Source organism: Podarcis pityusensis (genome assembly GCF_964106645.2).
Source record: "Podarcis pityusensis genome assembly, chromosome: Z".
Taxonomy (NCBI): Eukaryota; Metazoa; Chordata; class Lepidosauria; order Squamata; family Lacertidae; genus Podarcis; species Podarcis pityusensis.
The window spans coordinates 49,950,966-49,968,243 of NC_138044.1; the positions used below are offsets into that span (position 1 = coordinate 49,950,966).

Consider the following 17,278-nt stretch of genomic DNA (forward strand, 5'->3'; position numbering starts at 1 on the left):
TTAATAGGTGAGAATTTAAAGCTATAATATATTAAGTTAACGGACTAAGACAAAAACAAAGAGGGAAAGGAATTGCTGAATTAACCAACTGAACCGGAATACAAAAAAGGGAGGTGAGAGGAGGTCAGGAAAGCAAGGAAATGAAATGTAAGATACGAAAGGATAAATTTGTTTCTAAGTGTTCTTTCTATATATTTTTTCTATACTTTGCATTTTGTATGTTTTTTCTCTTTTTTTTCTATATTTTTCATTGTCTTTTATGTAATTTTTTGTTTTTGAAATCTCAATAAATATCATTTTAAAAAAAAATATTCAATAAATTTACTCCAATTTTTTTGGTATCTTTGATCATGCTGGTCCCGGATCCCCCCTGACCATTTGGCAAGTTCCTAGTCTTCTGTCAACTTCACCTGCCACTCCTGGATGGTTGGTATGTCTTGTGATTTCCATCTTTGGGTCAGGAGGGTTCTTGCGACAGCCGTAGCATACATAAACAGATTTTGGTCTCCCATTTTGATTTCCGTTCCTATTAAATCTAACAGACATGCTTCCGGTCTTTTGGGGAAAGTATACCTAAATATTTTTTTGAGTTCATTATAAATTGATTCCCAAATTTTTTTAACTTTGTCACAGGTACACCACATATGAAAATAATCCCCATCTACTTTTTTACATTTCCAATATTTTCTTTCTCTTTTTCTATACATTTTAGCTAACTTTACTGGCGTCAAGTGCCATCTATACATGATTTTTAAAACGTTTTCCTTTAAAGCCATACATCCTGTAAATCTCAAACCCTCCTTCCATTGTCTTTTCCACGCTTTCAATTCGATGTTATGCCCAATATCGATCGCCCATTTTATCATTGATTCCTTTATTTCTTCATCTTTTGTATACCATTCAAGCAATAAACTATATATTCTAGATAAGGTTTTACCTTTACATTCTATTAGCTCGATTTGGAATTTTGATTTTTTTATTTTCTAACCCATTTCTCTTTTTATCTTCATTTAATAAGTCACTAATCTGGTGATATTGCAGCCACCCTGTTAGCATCTTTCCAATTTGTTCATATGGTTTGAGCTTTATTCCCTGATCTGTTTTCCTGGTAATATCCTCATATGTTACTCTTTCCCTTTCCATGTTTACTTTTTTCATTGTCAGCACTTCAATTGGTGATATCCACCATGGGGGGGAGTTGAAAGGTGCAACTGCTGTCTCAACAGAGCCAATGGAACGGCCCTGCTTCCCTTCTCTTCTCCTTTTCGACATTGGAGTGTGAAATAGCTCTAACAGAAACATAACCAGGCATAAAAAGTTAGTTATCCTCCTTGCCTCCATGAATGTCAATTTAAAAATTGATTGAAAGCATTAGGGATAAAACAGGATGGAAGGCACAGTAAGAGGGTGTGAGAGAATTTCCTTTCACTCGCTTTGGCCACTTGGAGGGAACTCTGTAATGAGGCAGCCACACGCCAGCCTCTGGCTCACCCCTCATATCTTCAATATAGCCCCATCTGTTACAGTGGCGGTGAGACAGTCTCAGCAGTAATTTGCTGGTTTGTCTGCTGAAGACCATTCTATGCTGTAGATGCTGGCATTCTCTTTCTTCTGCAATTGTCATAACCTGCCCTGGGACCACTAGTGAAGAGCAGATCTACACATCCAATTTATTTATGTCAAGCTCTTCCTCCCAGGGCAGCAAACAGTAAGTGATGAAGATATCTTAAGAGCAATTCCAGTGCAGATGCAGCCCAGGGAAGATCTCAGCTTAAAAGACTTGTTGAAGGAGGAAGGTCTTCAGCAGACCCTGAAAACAGAATGGAGACAGGACCTGTCTAATACTCAGGGGGAGGGAACTCCAAAGGGGCAGGAGCCACAGAATCAGAGGCCCGATTCCTACCAATATTCTACAGTAAGAACCTCCTGATAATATAGTATCTGCAGGAAGCCCTCACCTGCAGAGTACAGGGGTTGATTTGAGTAGCCTGGTACAAGCTACATAGGCTTCATGCACCATCAACAACACCTTGAACCTATTTAGTATCCTTTCATTGTAATATAAATCTGTACTGCTAGATTGAAGGTCTCAGGTTGAAAACCTCAGTCAACCACATTGCTCTAAGGCAGCCAGGGGGAACCTCTGACCCTCTGGGTGAACGCAGGCCCACAAGAGTGCCTAATTTGACCCACCACACCATTTTGCCACACTCACCTGCCCCACACCTGACAACCTGTGCTTTATTCAACACCTTGAATGTGTATGATGGACATCATAACCATTCAAATGAGCAAGTAGACAGGCCCCTGCTCTGGGGAGGTTACAATCTAAGTCAATGGAGGAATGACAGGTGCAGGGGGGGACACAAAAAATGGAATGGATGGGCAGCTACAAGATGCTACCAACTTCAGAGGGAATCTGGTTAGACAGGAAACCAGCTTTTCCTAAGTCCAGGTGTTTTGGACTACAACTCTCATCATATGTAAGCAGCATGGCAGGCTGCTGATGGGAACTGCAGTCCAAAACATCTGCCAGCAAACCAAATCCTGTCAAGTTCTCAAGCCATGGTTGATGCTGAAGGCATTTTTAAAATCTCTGCTCTTTTCCTACTATAGAGGCTGCTTTCCTCAACCAGCTCTGCCAAGTGAAATTGTCTTTAAAGGATAAAAAACAACTACCAGGGAGGAACTTGAGGGTGGGCAGGGTGTGTGTGTGTGATGGAGAAGACTCATAAGAGAGGGTAAAAATGGTGGAAAATGTAAATTACTTTAAAAGCCTGCATTTGTAACCTTGAATGTCAGCTGTTGGCTTGCAAGCCTAATCATGGATAGATCAGCAGCGGAAGCTGCAGAAACCATTTAGCATCCCATTACACCCACAGAGCAGCTCCTGAACAAAGGCACAGCAGGGAGCCTCTCCTCCGCATCCCATAGTGCTCTTGCACTAGGAGGGGTGAGAAATGATGCAAGAATGACAATGGCAGGGAAATAACCCTTAAGCAGAGTTCTTACAAGAGTAACCAACCTCTGGACTACACAGAACTCCGCTGGACGGTTCCTCAAAGATGCAATGGAGGCAGAAACATGGAATCTCTTTGCTGCCCTCACTACCATGATAGACCTGATTATGAGCTTGAATCTCATTTCCTCACTTATGTTCCAACCGGTCTGTGGTCTGAGAACCACAGCTCCTCAGCACATGGAGGAACAAAACAGACCCACAGCACTGGAGGGGGCACTCAGAAGCGATCATGTCAATGGCCCCATGAGACTCACCATTCCATGGGGAAACTAGGGCCTCCACAGCAGCAGCACGGCAAACCGCTCAGGCACCTAGGGAAGGTGCTTGCCCAGGGCATGTGTGCCACCCACGTGGGGGGGGGGGAGCCACCCATAGGGCAGGGTGAGCCAGGTCAGGGCATGCTGCCAGAACTGTGTCCCTCCCATAGGGACACGGAGTGAGATGCAGTGTGCTTGGCTGGCCCAGCGCTGCCCGCAAAAGCAGCACAGGGCTGGGGCCCAAGCCCCTGTGTTCCTGGGGTCACCCTACAGCTGAAGGGCCCCTGTGAGTGACGCAGCACAGCAGCTCTGGCGCCCTCCAGTCACTCACAGGCACTCTTCTGAGTCCTGCTGGAGGGCAGCTGAGGGGAAGACTGTGGGCGGAGGCCAGTCCCATGCTGCCTTCTCAGGCAGAGTGCAGTGCCTGCAGGCGCCCGAGCCACTGCGTAACTCCCAGGAGAGATGTGTGGCTCAGGAACACTGCAGGCCCCGTGGGACCAGCACAGGGTAGTTGCATCTTTCCTAGCTGCCCTCTGGTGGCTGGGGGCGGACGCAGCAGCCCAGCGCCCTGGGAGCCAAGCCCCGGGCCATGCTGATTTTGGGAGCAGTCCACCAGGCTCTTGGGCAGTAAACTCGTCCCCAAGGTAAGCGCCCTCCCCGCCTGCCCCTTAGCTATGCTACTGCTCAACAGGATCACCTGCTCTATCATCAGGAAAATCCCACAGAACAGTCAGGAATCCATCAGTTTCCATCAGTCTCTGGGAGTGGACCATCATAACTGGTCCCTTGCCTTTGCAGGGGAGAATCATCGCTGCAATTCCAAACCTCACCACGAAGTGTTCTGACCATGATAATGAGGTGATGGTCACCCTCTATTTCCAGACCAATGTTGGACCAATGACCACCTGAGACAGGCCCATTATTGCTGCGGAGGCCATGAGCGAGAGAACTGAGGCACCCTCAGCATGGATGTTGAAGTCACCTGCAGCCTTTTCTCTCCCAGATACTTCAGTGAAATTGGTGCTGTGAGTAGCAAATGAAATGCTGAACAGCTTTATTCGCAAGTGCTTTAATCAAGGTTCTCCTCCAGTTATCCATTTGAATCTTTGTTTACCTTTAATGTACCAGTAAATTGTTCACGAGTTATTAACCCCAGAACAGAAAAAGCCATTTGTTTAAAATCACCTGCCCTTCCTCCTCCCAGCACCCCTCCCCTCACCTTGTCAGCTAGTTCCCTGCAATTAGAGAGCTTCTGTAAGGCAGAAATCCTTCATCACACTTTATGACTTCATTCCTTTCAAACTGCGAGTGCTGTTCCTCTTTCTCCCAGCCCCAAATAAAGCTCTCCAGGCCCTTTTTGCATCTTGCATCCACAGCAGCATTCTGCCAGCCCAAAGCTATTTCTCTGCCAAGCCCACAATACTCTATGCTTGACTCAGAGCAGCTTATAGCAGCATCTGGATTCTAGACAGTTCCTGCCAGCCAGCATGCCTAGTGGTCAGAATTGACCCTTCCTCCTAAATCCATCAGTTCCAGACTGCAAACTCAGTATTTCTTGCTTGCAAATACTCATGGGACTTCCTGGGAATGCAATGGGAAAGAAGAACAATCAGCACAGATAATTAATTCTGACAACACATTGCTCAACTGGAAGGGAGCACTCAGGCTAAGTCAAATATTGTTGTAGGGATGCACAAATTTTTAAATATGGATCTGACGACCATCAATCTCATTTAGATGCCTATTTGTACATATGGATGAATTGCATTAAGATATATAATTCAGGATTGGTGTATTATTTTAATTGTTGACATGAGCTGCCAATGTTTCTTTCCATTTTCTTGTTATTATATTGATGGAATTTTTAAAAAAGAAAAGAAATCTATAGATTGTAGCCAATGGAGCAGTAAGTTAAAGTCATTTAGTGGGACAGTTGACATGCATCATGCACAGGGTTACATTCCAGGGATTGCACACAAAGTTGTGGGTATAGCCAGAACAACCTCACATAACCATCTCCACCTTTTCTGAAGCTGACATGCCAAGTGAGCTTTGTTCTGTGCCTTGCTTGCCAGGCTCTGTGAACCTCTCAGACCCCAGTAAGCAAGTCTGAGAGCTTATGTGCATTTAACACACCTTGTGTGCATTTAATTTGTGTGATTTCAGCTGACTGGCCACCAAAAAGCTGCATAAAGCTGCAATCACACAAGTTGCAAATCAACTGCACATTCATTCCAATGGTGAAATGTTTTGTGCCAGCAGAAAATTGCTGCACAAACGAACGAACAAGCAGATCGCTCATAACACTGTTGCATAACAGACTGCACCTCAATTGCCTGGGCAACGAGTGTCCACTAGCACAACTGTTGCACTGGATTCCTCTGCTGTGCAACATTCAAACTCACCCATCCTCTAGTGCAAAAGTCCTTGTGCCAATGAACAGAGAACACTGGATCCAGCCCCATGTTGTTGTATGAGAGTTAGCCATCATCAAGACCCCATATCCCCAGGCTGGTCAATGCAAAGTGGAGAGGAAAAGGAAGCCTCTCTCATTTTACACTGGTCATCAGCAGCATTTGCCAGAGGTGCACCTTAAACATCACTGGCAAGGCTGGTCTGCAAGCAAATCTGACATCTGTTTGCCTGAAAAAACTTGAGTGAAGGAGTGAGGAGGGACCCTCCCATTCTTCTCATGTACACTTGTGTCTGTTCCTTCCTCCAGAGCGTGAGGTTCGGTGGGAGGGCATTTTCTGAAGATATACTGGGGAGGAATCAGAATGCAGGTATTTTTGCAATACCTTTTTTGCAATCTGACGTTAACTTCATTTACAATTAGAATATCCCCCACAATCAGTTGGTTTAGAAATATGGAATTATGGACAAATATATCTAGATGTAGCACTCTGCTTCTTTTCACATATGCTGCAGTCTTATCCAGAAATCTTTTTTTGTGAAATTCTCACAAGAATCTTTGGCCATATCCAGGCACTCTTGCAGGAAAGTGATTTTCTAGATCCATTTCAGTTGGGGTTTAGGCCTGGTTTTTGCATAGAAACTGCTTTGGTCAACTTGTATGATGACCTCTGTTGAGAGAGAGACAGGGGAAATGTGTCCTTGTTAATTCTCCTTGACCTCTCAGAGGCTTTCAATACCATAAACCACAGTATCCTTCCAGAACATCTGTCTGAGTTGCGAGAGGGTGGCACTGCTTTGCACTGGTTCCAGTCCTACTTGGATGGACACTGCAGAGGGAGTCGCTTGGGAAGGGCTTTCAGGGTTCCTCAGGGTTCAGTTTATCCCCCAAGCTGTTCAACTTCCAAATGAAACTGCTGAGTGGGGTCATCTGGAATTTTGGAGTACGTTGTCAGCAATATGCTGTTGACACACAGCTCTGCTTTTCTTCAGGTGTGGCACTCAATGAGTTGGACTGTTGCCTTGCCTTGGTAATGGACTGAATGAGAACCAACAAACTGAAGCTCAATTCAGGTAAGACTGAGGCCCTCTGTAGCAGAGCTACAATTGTCTATGCCCTGGTAACCTCTAGATTAGATTACTGCAACAAGAGACTGCCTCTGAAGATGGTTTGGAAACTTCAGATGCTGCAAAATTTAGCATTCAGGTTGCTCCCTGGGGCAAGATAGTCTGAGCATATAATGCGAATCCTGGCCCATCTGGACTGACTGCCAAATAGTTTCTGGACCCAGTTCAAAGTGCTGAGCCTTAAACAGCTCAGGACTACAATTCCTCAAGGACTGCCTCTCCCCATATTGACCTTCCTGGACCCTGAGATCATCTTCTGAGGCCCTTCTTCATGTGCCCTCTCCGTGAGAGGTCCGGAGAGTGGCAAAATGAGAACAGGCCTTTTCTGCAGTGGCTCCTTGTTTGTGCAATGCTCTCCCTAGGCTCACCTGGTGCCTTCATTACATATCTTTAGTTGTCAGGCAAAAGCATTCCTCTTCTCCCAGGCCTTATAAACTGTGGGAGGGTTGTATTGTTGTGTTTACTATGTTATGCATTTTGTGTTTTTATACTGTAAACCACCCTTTGCTCCTCACTATTTAATACATAATAGTAATAACAAAAACCACCCAGAAGGCAGTTGGTTTTTATGGGTAAATGTGGCCAACATCATTACAGTTCTATAATACACCAAAGTACTTCATGTTTTAAATCCTAATTTAATATTTTTGTTTGTTTGTTTGTTTGTTTGTTTGTTTGTTTGTTTGTTTATCATTTCCCCTTCCTTCGCCCCAAGGTACTAGGGCAGGTTACAATAATTAAAACACAGTATCAGAAACAGTCCAAAGCAACTTGAAACAAGGTGGGCCCTGAAAATAGGGTAAAGAGGCGCATCTTCAGCATTCATGGTGACAGACACACCTCTGCAGGGAGGAAGTTCCACAACTTTGGGGGTACTATGCAGGCGGCAGCAAGGAAGGGGGGAAAGGACAGGCGAGGGTATCTGCCTGCATCTCCTTATCCCCCTTCCCACAACTGCATGTTTAATTAGGGTTTGAAACAGCCACCCACTTTACCAGTGCCAGATCTTTCCAGGTGCAGCCAACCCAGGAATGCCTCAACCCATTCCAAGCAAACCCTGGATCAGCCTGATTTGGGATCTAGGATTTTCCTAAGCTGTTGCTGAGCTCTATTGCACATGTTCACATGTAGTTGCTTCTGTATGATATGTTTCTTTCCCCTCACCCCTCTTCCACTGCTCTCTCAAAGAAATAAACAATAGAAACATAAGAAGAGCCCGCTGGATCAGGCCAGTGGAATACCTGGCCCAGCATCCTGCTCTCCCAATGGCCAGCCAGCAAACTGGCCCTGAGCTCCCCTCCTGTGGCTCCTAGCCACTGGTATTCAGGAGCAGAACTGCTTCCGACTGCAAAGCAAATGGTCTGTAAAAACTAGGAGGAGAACTCACCGTCGCTGACAGCTTCCCAGCATTCTTCTGCATGTATGTGATGGCATCTTGTATCAAGGAGAAGAGACTGAGAAGCACATGCTCCATGTTGTAGATGCCCCTCATGCCTCTCATCAGCCCTTCCAGAGAATGGAGGTACTCCTGCCAATGGCTATCTATCTCCACCAGGCTGGCCAGGCACCCCTGCAGCACAGAGCCACAGAACCCAGCACAGGGCTTCACCATCATAAGGTCTTGGCAATGGGCACAGTACCACATCTTCAGCAGGGCCCTCCCACAGTCCTTGCTGAACTTCAAGTGGTCGGTGGTGTTCACCACCTCAATGCCAAGGTTGAGTGCCTGGAGGAAGACTCGCGTCACCTGGAGAGACTTGGACACCTGCGTCATCATGATTTTGGGAAAGTTCCCAAACACCTTCAGGTCTCGCCGGGCAAGTTGGAGGCACTCGGTCATTTCCAGCGAAGGATCCGGTGAGCCCGGGTTCACCAGGCGCAGGTAGACCAATGGGAACAAGCTGTCAAAGAATTCGTTTATCATGTCATTGACGTTGATGTCTGAGCCCAGGATGTACAAGGATATGTCCGTAAAAAACTCCCCTACAAATTTAAAAGCTCTGGCAGCTATATTGCGATAATAGTTTCTGAACATGGAGTTGGTGTAGTTTCTCGCATGCCGCACTACAATTTCAAAGGCTTCTGGAAAAAAAGAAAGAAAGGAGGAGGGGTCAGTGAACCCTTTTCCAGAAAGCAGAAACAGGAGAGTGAGAGGTGGGTCTTCTTCTAAGAGGAGGGTCTTCAACTATAGAATCCATGTTGACAGCAAATCAAAAGCAACCTTGAAGAAATGTGTAACTCTCCCCAACTGGAAATAATTTCACAGCCCCTGCCTATCCAACCAACTAGCAACTCTCCCTAGACAGAAGATAAATCAGAGCATTACTGAAGCATGTTTGGAGGACAGGAGACCTTTCCTTTCCAGTGTACATTTAATATATGCCAATGTGCTCCAACACAGATGGCTTAACAGGTATGTGGCTTTGCTTTTTCCTTTCTTTTTTTGCTGACCAATAGGGTATTGTGGTCATTTTTAGAATAATAGAATCATAGAACTGTAGAGTTGGAAGGGATCCCAGGGGTCATCTAGTCCACCCCCTGCAATGCAGGAAACTCAGCTAATGCATCCATGACCTTTGCTTAAAAACCTCCAAGATAGAAGAGTCCATCACCTTCGGAGGGAGACCGTTCCACTGCTGAACAGCTCTTACTGTCAGAAAGTTTTTCCAAATGTTTAGTCAAAATCTCCTTTCTTGTAACTTGGAGCCATTTTAATAATGTTGCTGTTAAATATGCTGAATCCTCTCTAGTTAACATAGAGTTTTTAAATTCTGCATTTTGTTTTTACTAAATTGAAATGCTATACTCTATCCTAGGTTAAAGCATCATTTTAATTTTTAACATGGAACCACAGACATATGCTTATGCATTTATTACACATTTAATGAAAGAGTAATATTTTAGAAAGCTGTCCCTTTATGGAAATTTAGCATTTTGCATTTTAAAAAAGAGCATTTAACATCATTTTAGCAGATCAATATTAGGCAATATCGCCTTTGGGGGCTACCTGGCATCTTCACACAGACTGGAGAAAGAGTCACATGAATGCTGCCCTAGTTACGTTAATGGAGCCAGATCACAACATCCAACTGCTGCCATGACGTCTTCCCTTTCTGTTGAGCCATATTGGACCAGCAGCTCCTGCCAAGCAAGGGTCACGTGTGTGCCAAGTGGGTTGATTCAGAAGAACTGTTTCTTCTCCTTCTCCCACCTTCCCAGGTCCCGTGTAAAGCTGGTGCCTAGCCCAAAGGGTCTCACCCTGGGGCTCTCACTTGAGGCTGAACAGTTGGCTCATAAGATGGAGAGGACATTAAGGGTCTATTAATTCAGGCAGCCTACGTACAGAGATGAAAGAGAAGAAGAACCCAATGGCTCTGGCATGGCAGTAGCCCCCCAGTTCTAGAACACCATCCTTCTGGATGCTTATTGGGAGTTCATTCCTCTATGGAAATTTCCTTGCTTCTTTCCAGCTTATGGTGTCCATCGTTAAGACTGTTTTCCAACCTTGAGCCCATTTGCTTTTATAGAACAGTTTTTGTACCTGTTGATATTGATGTTGCTGGAAGTTTTTTTGATACCTTAACTGCATTCTGTGATTTGTAATTTTATGATTTATTCTATTTTTATATGTAAACTGCTTTGAGGTCCCTTGTGACATTCAGCAGGAAGTAAGCACATTAAATTGAGTCAAACTGAAGCAAGTGAAGCCTTCTGCATCCTCCCTATGGAACCCCCCACAAACCTCTGGATGGAAAAAGCACATGCACATTTCTCATAGATTTTGGCCCAGTTGTATAATTCTGCACCCAGAGTCATGCAGAACTTCCCTGCTCAGGATACACAAAATGACAAACTCTTTCTACCCACCAGGACATAAAAGGAACACGTTGAAAGAGGGGAGGCTTATATTCTTTCTAGTGCTAAATAGCTGCTTGGCTCCAGGGCTCCTCAGCTCTCGAGGGCACCCTTAATAAAGTGATGGCAAAGTCACAAACAGCCCTTGCGGTTCACAGGTCACTAACCATGTTTGGAGTAACAGCTTTCTATTCTGCCACCCTGGGAATGAGCGGGAGGGGGAAATGGATGCAGCAGGCATGAAAATGATTCACATGAAATATTAAATATATATATCTATATATCTATTAAAGTTTCAAAAGCATAAGGTTTTATGTCTCCTCCCTCTGCTGCCCATGGCCCCTTGCTCAAATTATGGCTGAAGAGAGAGCGAGTTACGGGAGCCTTTGAAGCAGAGCTTGCAACAGCAGCCAGAGCCTTGCATTAAGTAACTTAGGAAGCTGAAAGGAATAACTGCCTATAAATTACAGGCTAAAAAACAAGAGTTTCTTGCTTTAATACTTTTGGCAAAGTTCCCCATGATACTCTTGCAGAGAGGCTAGGAAATGCCACAGTTAGGTGAATTTGTAGCTGGTTGACTGACCAAAACCCAAAGAGTGGTTATTTGTCGTCCTCGAGGGAAATGGCAAATGGGGTGCCGCAGGGTTCTGTCCTGGACCTGTTGTTGTCCAACATCTTTATACATGACTTGAATACACGCTCACCAAATCTGTAGGCGACACCAAACTGAGGGGGATAGCTGAAGCCACAGAAGACAGAATCGATTTGGAGAACTGGGCAAAACTAACAAGCAAACCCCACCCCCAAGGCTGGTGGCTGGGCTGCGAGGCGAGGCAGCACCAGGCATCCATCAGGTGGCTTGATTGACATGTGTAATGCTGGTGGCGAACGGGGCAGGAATTTGCGGGAATACATTGCCTAATTGGAAATTCTAAAATCGCTCTTGCAACTTTAACTTTAAACCAGTTTCAGGCAATGTATAGATACATCTCCAAGGCCTTCTGAAGGCGCATCTGCAGAACCACACAAGGAGAAAAGTTCGACAGTGGAATTTGCTGCCCAGGAGTGTGGTGGAGTCTCCTTCTTTGGAGGTCTTTAAGCAGAGGCTTGACAACCATATGTCAGGAGTGCTCTGATGGTGTTTCCTGCTTGGCAGGGGGTTGGACTCGATGGCCCTTGTGGTCTCTTCCAACTCTATGATTCTATGATTCTATAAGTCAAAACTGGAAACTATTAAAGGGGAGTGGTGACATCACGGAGTGAAAAGGGCATCTTAAACCATGACTCCCCTTCACCCTGAAGGCAATTAGAAGCATAGTCTGCTTTAATTAAATTATTTGCTTCAAACTGTGTTAGTGCCACGCCCCCCCCCCCCGGGCTATACACTGTAGAAGCCAAAAACTGCAAAATAACAACACACTGGATGATTGGTTTTTTACTCTTTCTCAGACCAGCGGAGAACCGCTGGAACAAGAATATGGCAGTGCCACTATGGCAGCACAGCCTCAAAGGATTGGCAAAAATAATTCAGAATGAGAAGAAAAGTCACTTGATGCAACAGTGTTAGCCACTCTGGAAGGAGTTGCCCCAAGATTGTGCAAAAACCTCACATCCGAATGTATCCAAACAGTTGCAGATGTCATGATAGCAGCAAACAAAGCTATGGAGCTCAGCCTGAAAAATTGGTCTGCAATCAAATTAATCAAAATAATGCAGGCAGACATCAAATTACTGTTGAGGAATGCACAGGATAGAGACCGCTGATTTAACGTCTGTATCTGTGGAGCACTGGAGCACTTCTCAAGAATCAAATTTATGGGAAGCTTTTACAGCATTAATGAAATGCTTCGTGATATCGCTCTGGAGTTTGAATCAATTGAAAGAATCTATAGCGTGGCCGAAACCTAAAGCAGAAGAACCCCCAAGGGACATTGTTGTTATTCTTTTGTCATTCTTTTGTTATAATATTATAAAGACACCTCTTTATAATATTTTGTGGAATATATATTATTACACACACACACACACACACACTCCCTGCATGCATGCAAAAACAGGCTCCAGCAGTTGGAGTGGACAAGACCTTGAGTGGGTCCAACAGTAAAGATGGCAGTTTCTGTACATGCTGTAGGGGGGAGTGAGGGGCAGATGGGGCTCATCCACCTGGGAAGTAGCCCATCTAGGAGAAGGAAAACTCTGACCCTAAACCTCCATTGCCTTGTGGGACATATTTGGGAGAAGAAAAGGCTAAGGAGTAAACCCTACACAAATCCAGAGTGGAGTCTCTAAGAGGGTTGGAAGGCGCCTTGTACACCTCCTTCTGGCAACTCCTGCAGCCAAGCTGGTGCCCAACGTCTTGCTCTGATTCCCTTTGGACCACATCAGTGAGGCTGAGAGGGGGGGTTTGTCATCTGGGCAGCCCAGGACCTCCAGACACACAGCCCAAGCTTGCACCCCAAAGAGCTCACTTTGGTGCTGCTAATGCAGCAGTTTGACTTCACCCCCGAAGGCGCACCCTATTGTGTCTCAAGACAGATGAATGCCAAGAGAGTAGCTAACCTTGATCTTAGGGACTGCTCAAACATGTCTGCTAGGTAAACAGATTATGCAAGACTAGACAATCATTTAATTTCCAATGGATGGACCTCTATGCCAAAGTTATTGGGTGTTGTGGATGCGCATGAAAATTCTGTCAAGTGGTTAAGCCACAGCAAATGACAGTGTAGCAGAGATTGTTTTACTCTGCAAACACAAGCACACACTATATTCACAGGGAAAATAAGGGCAAACTGTTCCAGTAGCAGTTTCTGCCATGACATCCCTGGGAATCTTTCTTCATTTTTATTATTAATATTACACTACAAAATTAAATAAAATAAGATGGTGAGCTAAAAATGCATTGAGATCATCTGAAAATATCTTTTGAACATACAAGATAGTTTAGAAAGAGTTTTCAGGCAATTAAAAACCCACACTGAATTTCTTCAAGGGGGAGGACTTACCAGGATTGCAGATTGTCTAGTGATGGAGACACAGCTCATGAAAGTCTGCAGAGGCCAGGTTTCAAAGATCAAGAGAATATCTGATTTATAAATAAATTATATCAAGGTGCTTTGGAATAAGGAAAGGGGTTGGAAGATGAAAACATGCTATCAAAAGTAGAGTAATCATCCCCGCACTATGAATACATATTTCATAATGTTTGCATGCAGAAACCAACAGAGAATATATTATTGAAGACTCTTAAATCTACATCTCCATTATTAAAATGTTTAGACTCATGAATTCTGCTGCTGTGGCAGCAAAAAGATTAAAATGGGGTGAAGGGGACAGCAGCATTGTTCTACCTGTTTGGAAATTTGAACTCAACATACAATTCTGGACGATGTAAAATCCTAGGAGTTAAACTCTTGCAAAGCTTTATGAAATTGATTGCAGACTTGTCCCTCTGCCTTCCCTCTGTCTTCTGCACTCTCAATTTCTTCCTGATGCTACACAACCACTAAAAGCCATCTCTCAAAAAGAGGGAAACCAAAATAAGCAATGGCTGCTGGGAAGACTGTTCTGACATAGCCTGCAAGCTCTAGCTTGTGGAAGAAGCAGCTGCCATGCAGCCACTCTTAATTCATCTCCCTGATGGAAAGAAAGCAGCCCAGGTGGGGAGAAGAGCCGACCAGAGAAAGTGAAGGAGAAGTCCAATGGAGGCACTGGGAAGAGGCCAGCCAAGTTGAAGGCATGGAACCTGCCTCTTTTGATGAGCCCTTTCCCCAGAGATATAGAAGAGATATCTAAAACATACAGGGGAGTAGATAAGTTAAGGCACAGCCATCCAGAACTCTCCAGGAAAAAGCTTGTTTACTTTGGACCAAGATCTAGACTCCAATGAGTGGTTTCACTTTCAGCTTAAGCTTAATTAGCTCATTAAAATAGCTTATTCTGACAAATGATCCACTTTTAAGTAAAATAAACACCCGAAGTTAGAGATCCTGGTTTGACACTCCAGTTTGAGAGCAAAACAATAGTTGGCAATAATAAGGCTTGTGTCAATTCAGATGCTACAAGAAACCACAGGTGTCACTAACCAGCAAAGGGGGAGGTGAGGAGTGCCAGCATCAAACCATAGTTCAGCAGTCGCCAAACCACAGTTCACCTACTAGACTGCAATGTTTATTTACCATATCTCTTAGGGAAGGGAAGGGAAGGGAAGGCACAAGAACTAGGGAATTTTGAGGAACAATCTCAATTGCCGCCTGATTTTGCTAATATCCCCTTGGTGGGGGGATTAACTGGTTCAGCTACAATCCACTAAAAAGTTACATGCCTCTCGGACTTAATTCCTATTAATGTGCACTAACCAAAACTGTTGGGAATCCAGAGGAAGACTCACTTTCCTACATAAAGAAATGAGGCTTCTGGCAAGTGAAAGCCAAATGCAAACAAACTGAAGTGGAACAGGAATAAATTGTCCAATGATTTGCATCAGTCATATATGAGTTGGTTAGTATACAAACCAACAATGTGGCTGGACAATGTGAGATACGGTGTATTTTTTGTTAGTTATGCAGCTGACTAAGCTGTCGCTGACTAAGCTGACTAAGCTGCAATGTATGCTTGAAGCCAGAAAAGAAACAAAGAAAGTTATCCAGCTCTCATGAAGGACAATATTTTTAATTTCTTTTTATTTATTTTAAAGGAATGCGTTAGTACTATGCATAATGCTTTGTATTTTACACATTTCCCTTGCTTTATGATATCTGCAGAATCTGTAAGAACGCCCCCCCTCCCCCTTTATAGGGAGTAAAACTATCCATTTTTGTGATTAAGCATGCAATCATATCAGCTCAGTTTTATCATCTCATATGTCCACCCTTTTTTACCAAGGGTTCTTTCAGCAGAAAGATGTCAGAAAATAAGAGTTTATGTAACAGACAAAAGAATTATTTTCTTTGCATTTGTATTTTATGCTACACTGTCCTGGGTGCCTTCAGGTGGAAAGGAGGGGAAGAAATAGAACAAACTGTTATTATATGAAACTGGAAAGGTAGGCCAATATCAGAAGTCGATGAATGGAGCCATCAGAGAAAAAACAGCTTAGGTTCAAAGAAACTGTCAACAGAAGTATGGGTAAAGAGGACAACCCCTTTGGCGTTTTTGTAAAATAGTGCATTAAGTTTCCACTGCCTTATTTCACTCCTTCCTCTTCTTCATTTCTCCTTTTTATCTCTTCTTAATATTGGTGTGTGTTTGTATGCAGCATTTTAGAGAGGTGCTTTATCTTGTATTGAAGTATTTATACTCAATGAAGGAACACAGATGTGTTTTTGAAATCACAAGGCAGCCAACTCCTGCCTTCCACCCACAACAGGCCAGAGAGGCTTCAGGACTTCTTTTCCCTCCTTTTTTCTTTAAAAATTATTTTTCTCCTAAAGCTCAGGTAAAGCCTTTAGTACAGTGGTACCTTGGGTTACGAACGCTTCAACTTACATTTTTTTCAGGTTACGAACAATTGTAACCCGAAAGTAAGTTGTCCGAGCTCTCGGAGGCCTTGCCGCTGCCTGGAGCCAAACCCGGACATCTGTGGGGCCTACAGAGCTCTCTGGGAGCCAAGCCGATTGTGATGATGGAAGAGGACCCTGAGCCCCCATCCAACCAATGACTATCATCAGCGCAGGTAAGAAAAAAATCACATTTTCATTTTGTACTGTTTTATTGATTTCATTTTATGGATCAATGGCATCATTAGTGTTAAGTTGTGGGTGAACATATCAGACGACACAGCAATTCTTCAGACAGCTCTTGTTTATTCACAGGCCAGAACAGAACTGAACTGAAGGGTTCAGCCAGCCTGCTTATATAGAGCTCAACTACAAAGCAACAGTAACCACTTTCTGTAACTATCCAATCACTGAACGTCACTTTCAATCCCTTATTTGCATATGTGGACCTGAGTGAAAACTATCTACAGTATCCCCCTGCTGGCCCAGGGTGAGAACTTCAGTACATAACAGTTAGATAGTAAAATTCATGTCAAATTGCTGTTCTAGGGGTCACTTTTCATCGCCTGGTTCCTTTTTGCATTTTGGTTTGTGTGGCTTTTTCGGTTTTTTGACTGTGACTTGTTCTTCATTTTATGGGACTGACTTGTGACTTCGCTTTTGTGACTGTGGCTTGTGATTTTTGTAACTTGTTTTTGTGACTATGTGGAACCCAGTTCAGCTACTGGTTGATTGTGTGGCTGCAGAAATGGATAAAAGGCCCCCATCCAAACTGACTATCATCAGTGCACGTAAGAAAAGAAATAAATCTTAATTTTTTTCATCTAAAATATTGTCTTATTTATTTTATAGTACAGTACATTGATTATTGTTGTTGTTGTTTAGTCGTTTAGTCGTGTCCGACTCTTCGTGACCCCATGGACCAGAGCACGCCAAGCACTCCTGTCTTCCACTGCCTCCCACAGTTTGGTCAGACTCATGTTTGTAGCTTCGAGAACACTGTCCAACCATCTCGTCCTCTGTCGTCCCCTTCTCCTTGTGCCCTCCATCTTTCCCAACATCAGGGTCTTTTCCAGGGAGTCTTCTCTTCTCAGGAGGTGGCCAAAGTA

At 44.0% G+C, this 17,278-nt stretch overlaps 1 protein-coding gene and 1 long non-coding RNA gene across 4 annotated transcripts in view; one reads left to right on the plus strand and one right to left on the minus strand.

Annotated features, from left to right (window-relative positions):
* The window catches only part of GPC3 (glypican 3), a 293,898-nt gene that overhangs the window by 155,386 nt on the left and 121,234 nt on the right, over positions 1–17,278 (minus strand). For all 3 annotated transcript variants that reach the window (XM_080990368.1, XM_080990367.1, XM_080990366.1), the window contains one exon: positions 8,207–8,901. In XM_080990368.1, coding sequence (XP_080846494.1) covers positions 8,207–8,901 — 695 coding nt within the window. The remainder of the gene's footprint in view (positions 1–8,206; positions 8,902–17,278) is intronic.
* On the plus strand, positions 3,848–16,343 carry LOC308468328. Its single transcript, XR_013981573.1, has 3 exons — positions 3,848–3,906; positions 6,669–6,765; positions 16,170–16,343. It is a non-coding gene; the product is annotated as an uncharacterized lncRNA (long non-coding RNA).